This window comes from Xenopus laevis, chromosome 1S (assembly GCF_017654675.1).
Source record: "Xenopus laevis strain J_2021 chromosome 1S, Xenopus_laevis_v10.1, whole genome shotgun sequence".
NCBI lineage: Eukaryota > Metazoa > Chordata > Amphibia > Anura > Pipidae > Xenopus > Xenopus laevis.
The window spans coordinates 123,842,002-123,860,638 of NC_054372.1; the positions used below are offsets into that span (position 1 = coordinate 123,842,002).

At 38.2% G+C, this 18,637-nt stretch overlaps 1 protein-coding gene across 1 annotated transcript in view; it reads right to left on the reverse strand.

Annotated features, from left to right (window-relative positions):
- MGC147600.S (RAS and EF-hand domain containing S homeolog) overlaps positions 1–9,201 on the reverse strand; it is a 49,353-nt gene extending 40,152 nt beyond the window's left edge. Inside the window, exon 1 of the mRNA XM_018243864.2 lies at positions 8,094–9,201. Coding sequence (XP_018099353.1) covers positions 8,094–8,467 — 374 coding nt within the window. The 5' untranslated portion in view covers positions 8,468–9,201. The remainder of the gene's footprint in view (positions 1–8,093) is intronic.
- Positions 9,202–18,637: the final 9,436 nt, after the last annotated feature.

Sequence of the window (18,637 nt, forward strand, 5' to 3'; positions counted from 1 at the left end):
GCAACTTTATTCAAGTCACTGCAATAAAATGTAAATATTATTTTGCAAATCAAATACAGGAAAACATGGCTGTGCAAATAGGGGCATATAATCTAAATTTCAATTTTTCAGAGCTGCCTTTACAACAACAATGCATACCCATTCCCTTCCCTGAAGGAAGAGTTGTCTTACACTATACTTTTTAAAGTGCAACTCGTCTATTCCAAAGTTTAATTAAGTTATAGTATTAAATCGTATCAAGCTACCCTTCTGTTAAAGAATGGCTATATCAGTCTCTGTTTGCTCTATGGGAGAAGCAATTGCATGTGATGATGGCGTATGCTTGGACTTAGTCCTGATGAGTCCATTTGCTTTTACCATGTAACTGGTAACATCATTAAGAGGACTTGTCCTTAATACAGCCTGAATTTCAAGCAAAGTTTTTCTACTGCATTCAGAAAAGCAGTAGAAATGAACCATCACTGGAGCTTAATCTTTTGAAGGTACTGTATCTCTAAAAACAAGGATTACAAACACAAATATAGAACAGTAACTATTTGCAATTAGTATTCTCTTGAGACCTGGACCTTAGGCCAAATCTGACACAGCCATATGAACAGTGTGAACTTAAATAACAGAAGGAACAAGAAGTTTCTGTGGTGAAAACGAGACTAATGTGTTACGTAGCAGTCAGTTTCCAGCTCACCAGAAAAAGCATCTCCACTGTTGAAAGGGTTAGGTCTCCATGGGGTAGATTTATCAAAGAGTGAAGTTAGAGATCTCCACAGTCCGCAGAGTGAAATACCGCCTCTCTCCATTCATTTCTATTGGATTTATAAAGGCCTATTTATGAAATGGTGAACTTTCACTATCACCCTTTGATAAATATGCCTTTAAAAATCCCATAGAAATGAATGGCGAGAGGCGGTATTTCACTCTGCAGACTGCGGAGATCTCTAACTTCACTTTTTAATAAATCTACCCCATGATATCGCCACTGAGTTTTAGTTAGGCCCCCAGTAGCTTTCTGTGGGTTGTTTCACAAGTCCAACTTATCTGTAAAGAAGATAATAACCCTTTGTTGTCAAGTAACAAAACCAGTGCATTCTGCTTGTGACTTCAGATTTATGTTAACATGAAGGAATCAAAATGCATCTGTGCATGCTATTAACTGTACAGTATTTTAAGCATAAACAATTAAACTGAGACCCTTGTTAATAAGAACTACAAGTAGCACATAAAGCATTTGCACTGTACTGTAAACAACTGTAAATTATGACTATATTAGAAAGTGAAACACCCTTTACTTTTCAACATGACAACATAAAATAAATAGATCTGACAGGCACAAAACAAAGAAATATGATCACTTTAAGCAACTGTGAGAACTCTCCTGATTTTTCAGTCCAATGGATAGCTGCAATTCAATAAGCTTATTCATAAGTTATGCAATTATATGTTACAGGATATATCGCAGCAGGTTTCTCATGGAGGGTGAAAAGACTGGATGACATATCAATGAAAACATTTTTTAGATCTCTTTGCTGCACCATTTCATAACTGATCTACCTTGCTGAGTTCAGGAGAGATCAAGCAAACTATTTTTGGCTTCAGTACATATCTGTAAATAATATTATTATACCATCAATATGTTCAAACACCAGCCACCTTATGTAGAGCTATGAGTTATGAGTATCAAGGTGTACTGGACTTCCTGAAAATGAATAAAACTAGCTTGGTTAATAGACCCCTCGTAAAAAAGACCATTCTCTATTATTCATGTTTAATCTAAAATGGAAAAATTCCGCACAAGTTTCCCTGTAGAGCATCCAGAGACCTTGTAGAGATTTGTATTCGCAGACCCAGTGCAATCTGCATATTCTGATTATTAATCAGTCGTGCTGTATCAGTTTCTATGGCAGATATTATTTGATTTGTGCTGTTTTGATAATTTATGACGATCCCTAAGCTTAACCTCCCAACTGTAGCCCAGACCACACTGAGCATGTGTGTTGTCTTGCAAAGATGGTTTAACATAGTTACAAGATGATGACCCCCTGCGGCCAACTTTGAAAACATAAATAATTCGTTTTATTAGGCTTCTGGTGCAGTAAGTTCATGTTTATGTTTAGTGTACAAAATACAGCATTTCTAACATTATTCTATTTAGACTCCAGTTCCCCTTTAATGAAATCCTTTCATATACAAAATTGATCTGTTGCTGCCAATTAATATATTATTTGAAGATGCCAGGCAAAAATATTTAAATGTATATAAAGTGCTTAAATGTATGTTGTTACTAGCCCTTTATACTGTATTACAGCTCCAGTAGTTGTGCAGTCGTGTTATGAGATACCATACTTATTTGTTCCTTATCAGATTACCAGAATTCTTTTACTATGAGATTACATAAAGACATGATTTAAATATTATCACTGGCAGAATGGAGCATTAATACTGCTGACTGAGAGATTATGACAAAAAAAACAGATTTAGAGATATGTTCCTAGTGATATTTACAGGACACCAAACTGAAATGAAAGGCATGAAATAATATACAACTCTTATTGTTCAGCTAGGTGAGGCCAGCAGCCTGAGCAATTAAAAGCGCAGGAAGTACATGGACCTTTGTGCAAATGCACTATATTAAGTAAAAAGTGTTTTACTTAAATATTTTGTTAGCAGTGTGTACTGGTAAAAGGATACAGGTACAACCATTGCCATGTTTGCCTAGGTGCCAGAATTCCTAGTTCCAGACTGAAATATAGTGCTGTACCAATTAAATAACTCTCGTTACAATTTGTATTTTGTTATGACATGCTGTGTTATGTTTTCTATACATTGTGGTCATGGTGTAGAATTTTTAGAATTAGTTAAAAGCTGGCTTTAAGTGTTTGTAATGCAAAAATTCTGGGAATTGGCCAGACGTTGAATTCCATGCAACCATAAACTAGTTCTACCCAAGGAACTAGATTCCTGAGCCTCCCCATAGAAGAAACTGGAAGCAATCCAAGTTCTAGTGTACTAGAGACAATGTGGATTGACAATAATAGCCTTGAGTAATTTGGGTCAGTTATGGCACTGCTGAAATAGGAAACATGTTGGGAATGAACATGGGTGTGTCGTTTTTTGATATTCATGGATATACATAAATTACAACTGTGCACCCAGGTTACATACGGAAGAAAAGTTTGTCTTGGAGTGCGGATACTCAGTAGACATAAATAAGTAATGAGTAATAGCCAATTCAGGTAAACTATTTTTTTTTTAGGATCATAAGCTGGATGCTTTGAGCAAGAGTTCAAAGCGTATTTACTGTTGAACTGAAGATTTGTCATATAGCAGTAATCTAGTCAGTCACATGGCTCTTCTGAACCTCAGGTGAGAATGTACAACATTCCAAAGCTCCTTTAAAAAGCAAGTCAATTTCCTGAATTAATCACCAAAGTTCTTTTATACCCTTTTACACCCTTCTACCTGCAAGACCGTCATTTTCTAAAAAGCAGTAGGAGGGACAGTAAGTGGAACCTTATAGCCAATGACCAGAAAGTAGTAAAAGTCCAATTAGTATCTGTGCCTACTCCAGTGGGTTAACATTGTACCTGTTTTTCATAGTAGTTATGCAACATACGTTTTGTCTCCTTCTTCTAGAGTCCTGCAGGTTACCCACAAAAACCTGCAGTATCCTGCGGGTTGCGTGTAGAAGTTCCGGGTGCGGGTATAGACACATAGACGCTGGTCGGCGGGTCGGGCCGCAGGTCTTCTCAATATCGATTTTTATTCCTTTTTTGTGATCACGTCTACTTCAGATGATGTCACTTCTAATTTACAATGTAAACTGGAAGTGTGAGAGGTGCGGTTCATCTACACACAGAACTTCCAGTTTACAATGACAGCACTTCCTGTTTTACTCCTTTTTTTGTGATCACGCCTACTTCCGATGATGTCACTTCCAGTTTACAATAACAGCACTTCCTGATTCTTGATGGTCAGCGGGTCGCGGGTCCGGGTTGCGGATAAGGTACTTGCGGGTCGGGTATCGGATACAAGTGGGTAAGAATGCGGGTTGCGGGTCCAGGTTGCAGATTGCAGGTACGGGTCAGGTACGGGTTCCAAAAAATGGACCCACGCAGGACTCTACCTTCTTCCATTAACAAAGAGGGAGGACTAAGTCCTGGCTGTACTAATACATTAGTCCCATCTAATAGACTATTTAAGGTTACATGATAAACACCATGTTGTTGAATTTTGCTTGAAGAACAGATTTAGTCAGCACACCGATTCTTAGTATCTTGCCTTGATGGTGCACGTTCTGCAACGACCACTTTCCATTGACAGACCATATAATGTAGAAAATGAACAGCACCATCGACTTGGATGTGGTTTAAAAAGCCTTTATTTGTGCTCTTGTGGGCATCCCCCGCGACGTTTCAGGCCATGTGGCCTTTTATCAAGCTATCAAGTTGAATTTTGCTTGCAAAATAATATAAGAAAAGTTTAATGTGAATGTGGAAGGTTTATAGTTCTACATTTTCCTTGCAGGTTGCATCAGCCAAACAGTGTACTTGCCACAGAAAGTTTGAAATGCAGCACTCAATTAGCAGAGATAAGCTTTTGGTTTGTATAGGAAATAGTGGAAAAACTGGCTTTATCAGACCAGTGGTTGGCACTGATAAATTGCTGCCAGTGCCCTAAACACTTTCCATGCTTTTGCTTTTACTGTTTTTAAAGATGTAGTTTACCTTTAGGCTTGTATCACACTAGGCATTTTTCTCTACCAGTGTAAATAAACCAGGAGAGAAAATATTAATTGATTGATGTCTGCCCTGAAAGGCATGGTTCATATTTCACAAACATGTGAAAGTGGGAATGTTTGCACCAAAATCTGCCCAGTGCATTGGACCCACTTGTAAAAATATCTTTAGAGGTGCCTGGTGCTCATCACAACCCTACCTGCTCACTTGATATCTCTGATGCGCCAGCTCTTACCTGAGCTCTTAGAATGAAAACTGGCTGGGAAGGGTTATCTATACAGTTATACAAGCAGTAGACCCTGCAATCTGGGCTCACTAGGCCTAGGTCCTGTCTTATAAGTGCACATTACAGTCAAAGCAGAAGGTAGCCAATCTGCATTTTTCCCATGGCTCTGGTTTGTAACTTCTGGTCTGGAAAGAGGCATCTGAGCTCCTATGACTGCAATGGGGCTGTGTACCCTGTTATGTGTTGTCTATTGATAATGTATGAGGATGAGCCATGTTATAGGTATATCCACCCCATTATCTAAGCAGCAGTTACCTCCTGACTCCAAGGTCAACCTTGTGGTAGAATTAGCATGTAGAACAAACGGGGGCTGTGATCATATAATACAACTAACCCAGACTAAAAAAATAGGTCAGCAAAATACAGTGCATGGAGTGTATTTATCCCATGCAAAAGAGAAAGTTCCATTAAGCAAGCCCAAAACTGACAGGCTATAATAGCTCAGTAATGAATTTGTAACTAATTCAGTAATACTATAGCATTAGGGGATCTAAACTTAAAAAAGAATTGCTGTAAACTTTGGGTGCTTCCCTGAGCATTTTTGCAGTTCCTATAAATCTTCTATTTTCAGCAGTTTCTGTTATATTTGCATTTCTAGACTGCTGATTCCATGCTTCTGTCTCAAGTGAGAGTCAGCAAGGGTTAACTGCATACAGGAATTGCATAGAAAATGCATAGGATCTTATACACTCTGAGCCTTCAAAAAGCCGCTGAGCTGAAATCCTCCATAGCAATATAAAACTGTCTGAAACTGCTAACAACTCAAAAACCACAAAAAATATTTTTTTTATTTAAATTGCAAAAGTGCTCAGAGGACCACTATTAAATATAACTGTTTTAAACCTTGATTACTAGAGATCAGAACAGTATTTACAGGACTGCTGGAAAAAAGCTTCAACCACTCCTTCTTGCCAAGAATTCCATAATTGTACTGTGTTTACATCAAAATCCCTTTAGGTTGATGGCAGCAATAAAACTCTCCTCTAATATTTATAGTGACCCTGGCTTTTTTAGACATTCTTGGAAGTAAAATGATCCCCAGAGGCTAAATAGACAGACAGCTGTAAAACAAATCACTGCTGTCAGAAATGTTGCAATTATTGCTAAAGCCAATGGCACTTACTGTACTATATCTAAACAAGCCATTCAGCTTCATAAAATACCCTGCAAAACAGGTTTCTGATGGTTAAAGGAGAACTCCACAAAAACATAACTTAAGCTTTTTAAAAAGTAAACATAATTTCAAGCAACTTTGCATTATACATCAATTAAAAAATATGCAGACTTTTCATGATTTTTAGTGGTTTCTGACAGTTTCCTAAACCTAGTCCCCCTGCTGATCTGTCCGACTACTTTGCTGAGTTGGCTGACTGCTGTTACTTTGTATCAACAGCCAGCTGTCTTTAGACTGCATTCTCCAAATCCCAACAATTCCCTGCACACGTGATTATAATAAGGAACAGAACATTATAGTGCTATGCATTGTGGGTTATGTAGTTCCTGCGTGCTGTCTGTAAGATGTGTAATTGTAAGCCATGTATGTTGTTACAATTTGTAACATCAGTGTTCAGTCCCTCCTTCCCTGCCAGGATTTCAAATGATACAGAAAGAGAAAAACTGTTGGATTTCAGCATAGAAATGGCATTTATTCATACTTTTTGAAGAAACAGGTTAACTGTGATGTGTATATTAAGCGTTTCTGTGTTATGTGGGCCTCTTTATCAAATTTTGATTTGGAAGCCAGAGTTCCCCTTTAAGTTACTGGTATTGCAGCAGTGACAATCCAGCTAACATTTGAGTTGTATCATTGAAAGAGACAGTATACCCCTTATTCAAAATGAGTGCAATTTGTTATTGATTGAGCTAAACAGGGCAAACAGGAAAATTAAACATGCTTGGTCCTTGAGAGGTAAATGATTAGATTATCAGCATACAGGGCCCTCCCTTCACCCTTTGTTACAACTGTTTTGTTCACAGGAGTACATTGTGCAGGGGAATTATCTGTGGCTGTGCACTAGTAATCTAATAATCTCACAAGGACCAAACAAAGATAGATAGATAGATAGATAGATAGATAGATAGATAGATAGATAGATAGATAGATAGATAGATAGATAGATAGATAGATAGATAGATAGATAGAAAGAAAGATAGATAGATAGATAGATAGATAGATAGATAGATAGATAGATAGATAGATAGATGATAGACGATGGATGGATGGATAGATGGATGGATAGATGATAGATAGATGGATGGATGGATAGATAGATAGATAGATAGATAGATAGATAGATAGATAGATAGATAGATAGATAGATAGATGATAGACGATGGATGGATGGATGGATAGATGGTTAGATAGATAGATAGATAGATAGATAGATAGATAGATAGATAGATAGATAGATAGATAGATTATAGATAGATAGATAGATAGATAGATTATAGATAGATAGATAGATAGATAGATAGATAGATAGATAGATAGATGATAGATAGATAGATAGATAGATAGATAGATAGATAGATAGATAGATAGATAGATAGATAGATGATAGACGATGGATGGATGGATGGATAGATGGTTAGATAGATAGATAGATAGATAGATAGATAGATAGATAGATAGATAGATAGATAGATAGATAGATAGATAGATAGATAGATAGATTATAGATAGATAGATAGATAGATAGATTATAGATAGATAGATAGATAGATAGATAGATAGATAGATAGATGATAGATAGATAGATAGATAGATAGATAGATAGATAGATAGATAGATAGATAGATAGATAGATAGATAATAGCCGATGGATGGATAGACAGATAGATAGATAGATAGATAGATAGATAGATAGATAGATAGATAGATAGATGAATAGATGATAGATAGATAGATAGATAGATAGATAGATAGATAGATAGATAGATGAATGAATGAATGAATGAATGGATTGATCTGCTCAGAGTTAAGAGCCATTTAGGTTAGCTACACTATCCCTTTTTCCATATCCCTTCTTTGTAAGTAAATGACCATGACCATAGGTTTCACACACAAGACCAACCTTGGGATATAATTGGCTTCGTCTCCTAGTCTGCGCTGGAAGTCTTCCCAAGCTGGGCTGAATGTTTCCTCGGGTTTCTCCTCTTTTTCTGGGGTGTTTGGGCTATTTGGGGGTTCCCCTTGTTCAATGTTCTTTTTCCCTTCGGGAATATGTAATCCTCTGGCACCTCGGAAGCCCATGGCAAAATCCTCAAAGGTAATGCAGCTGTCTCTGTCACCGTCCAAACGAGTGAATATATCCTCTGCTTCCGAGGGGTTCACCTTGAGCTCCGCACACAGAGCAGAAAACTGCCCCTTGTCCAGGCGCCCGCTGCGTTTGGAGTCAAAAGTCTGGAAGAGGGCGCGGAGCCTGGACAACTCGTCCTTATCTTCCATCCAGAGGGGATGTGTGCGGGTGACAAGGGGCAGAAGGGCACACACACTATGAAGGCAGTATTCCAAAGGAATAAGAACTCAACCCTGCTAAAAAAAAAAAAGCTCAGAGAATAACACACGAGAATAGTAGAACTGGGAGAGAGATGCGTTAAAGCGCAGAGAAAGCAATCCAGCCAGCAGGAGCTGTAGGACTAGCGCAGGAATATGCAGACGTGGCCAGAGAAATGAAACCCAAGATAAACTTGTTTATTCCAATACGAGTGTTGAGTCCAGGGGTTCGGTTTTCTATATTAATCCTGTGTCCAGATGGTAACTAGAGTAGTCAGGTACTGGGATTCTCCCTTCTCCTCCCTGTGCCAATCTGGTTTGAAGCCCTGTAGTCTCCCTCCGCCCTTGCGGGGTCAGTTCAGGTGTGCAGCAGAGGGCAGGTGCGTGAACTGTTCAAGCAGCGTCTTCTGTATTGCCGGTTCCTAAAGGCCATGGTGCTGCGCCTCTCAACAATCCTTACTGCGTGTGTCGCACCTGAGCCCGACTGGCCAGAGAGTGAGGAGTTTAACTGAGCAAACTGAGTTCCCCCAGTGAGCCCATCCCTCCTGCCTGTCGCGGGACTGAGGAACTGGAAGGTTATTGAGCACTTGGCACAATTAGTGAGTCTTTAAACAGCAGTGTGTGCTGAATGGTTTGGTGTAATCCTTAGCAGTACAGGGGAGGATGTAACCGGCTCAAGAGCTCTCTCTCTCTGTGGCTTTGGCATTTGGAAGCATTACATAAAGAAACGATGTAACTTTAGCTGGGGATGTTCAACCTGCAGCAGTTCAGATTCTCAATTCCTACTGTCCCACAACAGCCTTTTGCAATCATGTGTTGTTTTTACATATAGGTCTAACAAATAAGCATGAGCAGCAGTTAAAGTGGCACAAAACATTATTATAACTCACAGTATTTGATCAGAAACAATGTATGAGTTAGAACTGTGTAACAGTTAAAAGGGGTTGTTCACCTTTGATCCTATTTTTATCATGATGCAGGCAGTGACATTCTGAGACAAATTGTAGTTGGTATTTATTTTGACCCCTTTAAATGTCGTCAGTGAGAGTCTCGCAGGGAGTTCCTTCCCATAATAATATCAAGCTGTTTATCTAAAAATTGCTGCTTTAAGGCTAGGGGCACACGGCGCGATTTCGCCGCGATTCTGCGCTGGGCGAGTTGTCGCTGCGTTTTTTATTATTAAGGCCCTCTCCTTGTCCTTTAATTCGAAAGAAAACTAAATATTTAATTATATTGGTAGTTAGTATCTGCATTTCTGTATAATTGTTTCGAAATTCGAATGGTTTCACTAAAGAATATTAAAATTCAAATGATTTCACAGAAAAATCGTGAAAACTTATGTTTTCACAAAAAAATCATGAAATTCAAACACTTGCACGAAAAAATCGTGAATATCGGAAATTGACGCGGATATTTCCTGCAAATTCGTGCCAGGAAATTGTATTCGCCCATCACTAGTTTACACTAGTGTAATTATAGAGGAAGCAGATCCCTGGGGGGTCACAGACGGCCCAGGGTACAGGGGGTTTGGACTGTGGGGTCTGCTTCCTCTATAGTTAAAAAATTAAAAACAATGCTAGAGAAATCCCCCTCACCAGGTCTGGACTGAGAATTAAAATAGGCCCTGGCATTTTAGGTACACAGAGGCCCAATCAGCCCACAAAGAGGCCCAAAAAGGCCCCACCAGCCCACTAAATACTTACTTTCTATGGCACTTTATAGCAGCCCCTCTGGCATTTGCCAGAACCCACAGATTGCCAATCCGGGCCTGCCCCTCACCAGTCACTTTCTTACCGGCAGCAGGGCAGGTAGCGGAGGACACCGGCAGGTGTAAAGTGGACAGGTGGGAGGCCAGGTAAGAGTGGCCATGCACTGGCCCCTCTAAATATTTATTTGAAAGGGGTAATGGCCATATGAATAACATTGCAGAAGCATATTAACAAATCCAGTCCTACTTCCTCACTGCTACCATATGCACATACTTTAACCTATGCAAAAGTCAGTTACAAATAGCTATTTTCAGTGAAATATTAAGACATATTGTTTTGTGATATGCAAAGCAAATTAACATATTATTAATGTTGTGTGGGTAGTTATATCACACAATGCAGGAACTCTCAGGCAGCTACTGCCTCAGCTATTCAGTTCTTATCTCTAGGTCTTATATGACTCAGCTTCATCTATTTCTCCTGCTGGGTGCCATTCTCAGAACTGTAACTAGGTAGCACATATTATAGTATTGACTTGTGAATTGCTGGAAACCTACTCCAGCCTTCAGGTAGCCTGCAACACCCATAATTCACACTTGCATAAATCAGTGTTAAAGTCACTTGGATGCGTCAATATCATACATAGTCCAGCAGAGTTGCACACCATAGCAAAAACTTTAAAAAGTAGCGTTTATTATACCCTTATAAAAACGATCATATAAAGGACAAGATTTAGATTGAGAACTCATCTGTACAGAGACAATATCATGTTTTGGAGGCTGACTGCCCCCCTTTTACAAGTTCAAAAAAAAGTTTAAAAAAAAAGACTTTTAAACCACTTTTAAGCCCTTCCTATTTGTGGGCAGTGGAACTGATTGATATCACCAGAACATGGCACAGAAGGTGACACTATTTTCTGGGCTGGTGGGGGCTGCTTGGGCCTCTGTGGAATTTAATGCCAGGGCCTATTTATACTGTAAATATATCCATTTGTAGCTTTTGTATATTATACACTTATGCACATGAGATCCTGGAGCATTTGTGTAACACAAATATCAGTGCTGCTTCTTTCAAACAAACTCTAAATGAGTTACAGAGGTAACTTTACTATGATTCAACAAACAAGCTGTGAGGCAGCCCAGTAGACAGACCCACCGAGGGTTAGTAATCATTGCACAGACCAACTCTGTCTCTTTATAGTCCTGCTTCATACTTTGGTCCTGTGTGCTCTCCTGGTTTTCTACTTTGCGCCTGTTCACTGACTGCTGCCTGCCCTCACTCCTTGCCTGCTTTGACCACAATGCTGTTTAGCGCTGGTCTGTACCACACTTTGCATCTAACTCTGTTGTTTTCAGTTTCCCTCTGTTGGTCCGCAGCAGAAAGTTTTGGGACCCCTAAGGGGGTGAGTTCCCAAGCAGTCCCAAGGTTCCTGCCTAACAGATCATCACTTGCTCTTAAGCTTGAATTAATTTCTCACTTTATCTTTCCTAGTGATAAAAAACGTATTCACAGACAATTACTATTTCTTGCTTTGATCAAAAATTCACCATAGAAAATTACTCATGACTTATGAAGGGTTTTATATAGGTGTCCATTAGAACCACCTATCAAGTACAAGTCAATAACTTCTTTTGTCTTCTGCATCTTGGTTTGTATGATTCTCGCCATCTCAGAGATAAGCTGGCAAAGATAAAGAAACATTTCTTGGTACAGATGAAAATGACACAAGATTTTTATGACGTTTTGTCAACTTTTATGAATATGAAAAACACTTGACCTGCAGGAAAAGCTACATATTTGGTCAAGAGTGATCTAGGGAATAATTCTTCCAGGTGGTGGCTCTTCCTGAGAAAAACGTTCCTCATTGAGCACACCAGTTTCTTTAGAAAATAAAAGGCAATTATAGGTTATCTAAAAGAGTTTGTAAAATGTTCTACACTGAAATAAAGTGTAAAAGTCAAAGTAAAAAAAAAAAAGCTCTGCTGGTGCCTGTACGTGTGAATTAATGCTGGGCATTGTGATCATTATGCTGTGTTTGTTCACCACTTGAAATCTGGTATAACAAATTGAAGTCAATGGTACAATATCAAGTGGGAAAGTATTTCTGCCATGAAAAATAATGCAAAACGTTGCATAAATAGTTATGGCACTGAAGACCAGTTTTTACCCAGCTTCTTTAAAGCGAACCCCTTTAATGACAGGATTTTACACATTTGCACGATATCATTACACTGATTTTATAAATAAGTTTGATTTTACATAGCATACTCGCAATGTTTGGCAGGTTCAACATATTTTTTTAACAAACCTTTATAACTTTGGCCCTAAGTGTACAGTTGGGAGAACAAAACAGATAAAAGAGTCTTTTAGTTCTCCTAATGACAAGAACTTATATTTCTGACATTAATGACCCAGGTATCAGCCCTTGCTTGAGGGGGCTCATGTGTATGTGTAAATATATATACATATATTTATGAACTTTTGCATGACTTCCCTTAGTTTCGTTCTGTCTGGTGCACTCAATCTCCCCACTGTTGTTGCGCTAGCTTTGGGAGGCAGTTTTTGTTCGGAGGTGACCAAGGCAAGCACTTCTGCACCTGCCCACTCACTTCTCACACATATGCACTATTTGGTGTGTAAATCCACCCCTATGCATATGGGCACACCGGACTTCAGATGGCCCAAATATAGGGAAAAAACAGGCAAAAAGAGGTATATGCCTAGTGCCCTCCCAGCGTTGCACCCCAGTGATCTGCCTCTTCTACGAGTCCCATGTTTTGCCCGTCGTGGGAGGGATTTGAAACTAGAGTCGTGCACTGCAGATTGTCAATCCGATGAGGGGCTGTTGTAAATTGCCATAGACAGTTACTATTTAGTGGTCTTGTGTGGGCTGTTTGGGCCTCTGTATGCTTGAAATGTCAGGGCCTATTTTGATTTCCAGCCCCGTACTGTGTGCACAGTAGGGGAAGAGGGTACCACAGCAGGTATTCTGAGCCAAATAAAAGAGGGGGGCATCAAGCAGGAGATTGTTTTGGGTGCCCTCAACTTTAGACTCAGCACTGTACAGATGCAAGGGAGTCCTGTACAGTATGACTGCAGTTATGCTACTTATTGCTGGGGTGTTCTGTAAGACACCCATATGCCTCCCACCTCCTGCCTGCCGAACACAGGCAGCAGCATATACAATGTGAGGCAAAAAGATTTGCAACTTGCGTGCACTAACCGAATTTAAATAGAGCAATGTGCAATAATTGTGGCACTTTATGTCTGATTTTTGCACTTTGTATTTTGGATCATGTTTTGAAAATGAATCCATACGTCCCATATAAAATAAGGCAGAGTGGGATTGATAGTTGTTCTAAATAAATTAATTAGACGTTAGTCTACATTTTAAAAAATTGGCACCTCCCCGTTTATTTAAAAATCATCTTTCCAATAAAAGTCTCAAAGCAGCACTGACTGTGCCAAATTATATTTTAATTGTTTAAAGTAACTAAATATATTCAATCAGATCCACATTATCCAACAGACAGAGATGTGGGGTTTTTGAAGGAATCTAAAAGAAAAAATAGCATTTTGGTCTACCATAAGTGTATTTCAACAAAGGACAGTACTAGTCTTTAAAACAGTTTTAATTAGATGAATCATATATGGCTATGTTTGCGTTCTTAATTTTACGAGCAATAAATAATGAAAGTCCACTGTTGCAGTGTACAGTGTCTGTTTCCTTTTCTGTTCAAGAAACATTAGAGGCTGATCATAGAAAAGTTTCTTGGCAGTTAACTGAAGCCCAAAGGTAAACTGTGCCTGTTAAACTTGTATTAATGTATAAAGCTGTTATATAATATCAATGCCTTTCATTGCCCAGAGGTGCAGCTGCAATTAAGCTGCCTGATGCATATACATTCAAAACTATCTACAAATATGATGCCAAATTTAGCCTGCTGCTTTGAAGCATAGTGCTGCTGTACATAAGAAATCATCTTATTATATACTTATGTAATGGCACTAGTTGCCCTTTATATTGTATCTGTAAACTTCAAAAGGCAGGGTCATGCAATAAAAGGTACAAACCGAAATGAAATGTGTGTTTCCAAACAGTAAACACAATTTGCTGATTGGTTAGTAGCCAAGTACCAAACATTCCACCTTTTATTATATTTGCCCCAATGATTTATTTTGACAGTGTTTGTAAACTCATTGGACCTATTGGGCATATCATACATGTATTTCAGAACAACAAGTAGTAGCACTGAACACAGAAAAGAAAACAAAATGTAGGTATATAATATTTGCATAAAACAAAAACATAGTGAGGTTCATTTATAAACACTGGGTAAATTTGCACCTGTAACCAATCAAGTGTTTAGCTTTTTTTCAGGCAGCTGCAGGTTAAGCACTGAAATCAATTATCTGATAGGTTGCCATGGATTACCATCCAGGAGCAAATGTGCCCACTGTTTATAAATGACCTCCAGTATTGAATTATCAAAAGACTGTGTTACAACTTAAAAAAAAGAATTAAGCCTCTACCGGTCATGAAGTGAGGGCAAATGTCTGAGATCTCAATGTATCAAGACGTAACACCTCCCATGGCCCATGAGACCATAATCATTCTTGCAACAGATCTTTTCTATAGGTTATTGTATAGGACCCCAGCAAAAAGATTGCTTGGCTGCAATGCATAGAAGGCAATTGATTTTATACATTTATTGGTACACACATCATATATCAGATTGTTTTTTGTTTTTTGTATCCCCCATAATGCCAGTGTTGAAGAAGAGGTACAATGACTCAGTTGAGTCAACCAATAAGAGGTAATATGATTAAAGATAATTGGAATCCATCATTTTAGTGATGTAACCCCCACAAAATTAAACTGAGGTACTTAAAAATCCTTTTCTAGTTACTTCTTCTGTGTAGTATTTTTCATACTACAGGATATGCAGCATCTCTACAAACCAGTACCTATGTCATCTGCACTGCCGCCCCTTTTTGAAGCAATACATTATAATAGGGCTGCCACCTAAATGAACGTTGCATTGCACCTTTTTATAGAGACTACCATTTGAATTAACCAAGAGTAGTATAAAGTGGCAGCCTTGTAGCATCTTTAGTGTAGGATTTTTTTTTTACAAGAACTAGGCTGATTAAAAAAAACTATTTTAATGCCATCTCTGCCTTTATGAAATACAATAACAATTTTAGTTTTAAGGCTGCATAGGCTACTAGGACACACACTCTCATGTGAACACTATTGATGTCAAACTGTTGTAGCTATGTATGGGTCAAATATTACTTTAGTTTATCAATAAACTATATTAGTCATATTCCTACATGTAAAAATCATAGTCATACTAGTTATAAACTACAACATTTTACCAAACATTACAGACGATCCAGTGAGCAGTTTTTTAGTTTTTTTTTTATTTATCTAAAATATTTGCAGCTGGGATAGATAAATCATGAAAAATCTTGAAGCTTTTACTGAATTTTCTGATGGAATCAACATCCGGAGAAATACGGCAGCCGTCTAGATGCAGCAATTTCAGCCTGAAAGAAAGGTAAACAGATAATAGAAATTACATATTAGTATAGCAGTGTGCTTTTGAGTCTATTTCCAAGAATATTGCTAACTGACAATAAAACTGAAGTACAACTGAAAACCTTAACATTGTTAGCCTCCTCAGTAAGAATATAGGGCTTCTAAAAAATAAAGATTTTCCGAAAAGTTATCAATATCTAATTTCAAGGACAAATTTCTGCTTCTCCATTGCTAACATAACGCACAAAAGAAATGAAAAGCCTGTTCTGCACACACACACATGTAACTTTGAATGCATTGTAAAAGGCAGGAGTAAAGGTGTGAGGGACATGTATTTACTAGTGCACATATGAAAATGCAATAAGTGGAGTACTGTACATTCTCCAACTGTGAGGAGAACATTTTTCTTATCATCTAACCAGTACTGGTCACATTCAGAGCACAGCAAGTGTTTGTGAGAAGAGCAATGCAGAGGTTTGGTTCTAGGGGCAGTTTTACTAAAGGGCGAAGTGGCTAGCGCTAGCGACTTTTCACCAGCATTGCCACCCGCAGGGACATTGCCGATTTACTAATGGCGCAGGTGCCAAGCCACTAGCGAAAGAGACTGGCACTAGAGGTCATTCGCACTCAATTGCCAGGTGACTTTTTGCTCTGGCGAACGGACCCTACTCCTTCGCCACCTCAGACCAGGCAAAGTGCATTAAAGTAGCTAGATCTTCCTCAATCATTTGTCACTTACATTATATTCTGTGAGTGGAAAATGCATTACAGTCCAAAAAAACGCTGGCGTCTTTTCCGTTTTTCAGAGTGAAAGCCTGCAAAAGTCCTAAATTTTTTTTTTTGGTGTAACCAGTTGCCCCCATACATTTTCTAAACAGTGGACTCATGTGTAGGGCATTATAACAACTCTATTGTCTTTATAAAGGTTCCCTGGACATGTGTAATTAACAGTGGATATGTAATGTATTTGCTGCAACATATAACATAAAGACGTCCATTCAACTTAAAATTTCCCAACCGTATGTAAATTAACCTGAGTACAAAACCTCTAGCGAATATGCGCTAGGCAGAAATGAACGCTAGTGCAACTTCGCTTTGAATTGCTCGCATTGCCGAAGTAACGTTAACTAATTTGACAGCGTTCGTCGCTCCAGGACGAAACTTCGCATGTTAGGGAATTAGCGTTGTCTGGCCGAATTTTCGCCTGGCAAAGTGTTGCGATGGGTGCGAAGCAGACGCAGGCAAATTTTCGCCGGTTATTAAATCTGCCCCTTAGAGAGAAACCAGTGCTGCTCATTCAGTAATGTATTGCTCTCTTTCTATGCATCTAACAATACTATGGATAAATGTTTGCTTTGGTGCAAGCACTAAAACCCCTTTTGGAATACCTGGTCATTTCCCTGTTCTCTATATATTCTCTAAGTAGGTCTAAATAAGTAGGACTTTCTGAACCCTGCTGCTATTTGCAGTCCTACTTTGGTTACAATTATGTTAAAACAAGTAAAACAACTTGGAGCTAAAAAGCTGCATTTTTCTAAAACAATATGAATTTCTCAATTTTATTGCTGATACATCTGTCTGTTTTCTGCCATGTCCTTCCCACTGTTTTACCGTTTACAGTTTTTGCAGAGCTTTTCAATGGCATCAGCTGTAACATCCTTGCAGAAACTGAGCTTTAGGCATTCCAGACTGACATAGCAATAGCTAGCTAGCAAACACACTCTGCAATAGAAAAACAAGAGAAATATGTTAGCTTGCTCCAGAACCCTTAGCATCTAATGCTGAAAGGCAACCCAATTTTTATATAATAATTACCTAAAACATTTTGAATGGCTGTGGTACAGTTAAAAAAAAAAACACATGCTGAGTTTATATAGTGAATGATGCTTAAATAACTACCATAATCAACATAGCCATTATTATGTCAGCAGCGGATTTTCTCGACTATAGTCTATCCACTCGCATGTTCTGCTCTGTACTATGCAAGATGATCTACCTAGTTTCTCAAAATGGATTTAAAAAGTACACATTTCTCTAGTGTACATTCAGAATTCTTTATTTTGCTGTTACAATATTTACCAAATATTTAATGGCGTTAAATATATGTATACTGTATGTCTCTTCTACAAAAATCCCAATAAAAGTAGACTACCCTACATTTCTTCTCTTTCACTCAAAACCCATTAAATTTGCCCTTTATGCTTCATAAGAAATTCGGTCCATTTCCAATAAACCCTATAAAAATATTTTAAATCAAGTCTGTCCCAGTTTTCTTAATCTATCCTATCATCTCTGTCTTTTTTTAGTTTCCCACCCTAGCCCTTATAGAAAGCGACCATCAACCCTTTACATTTGCATTAGTATCTAGGTCTGTATTAGAACTCTGTGGGAAAAGAAACTGACAACATCATTTATTGGAAATTATATCGATCGTCCATGTTATTTAAAAGCCAAACCACATTCTGTTTGAACAAAAAGCATTCAATGGTTCTGATGAAAGTTAATTTCTAACAAAACAGCTGAATAAATGATTCATTAGGATTGTCGGTTTAAAGTTAATTATGTGTGTAGGCAGTAGCTAGGAATCTGTGGATACTTTTGTATTGGCAAGGTAGTTATTTTTCATTTCATTTTTTATTTTACCCTTATATGGCCCCTAAATGACACTACATTCACGGCAGTATTTTGTTTTTTTTATTTAATGTTTTGAAGGCACATTAACAGAAGAAGACAAAACATTCTCTGTACTATGCTTTCATCTACAGAGCAAAGCCTAGTATGTGAGTGTAATCTATATTAGAAATTGTACCCTGTACCATTGTAATGTGAAAATGGAATAAGAAGACTGTTAGGCCCACAGAAATACAG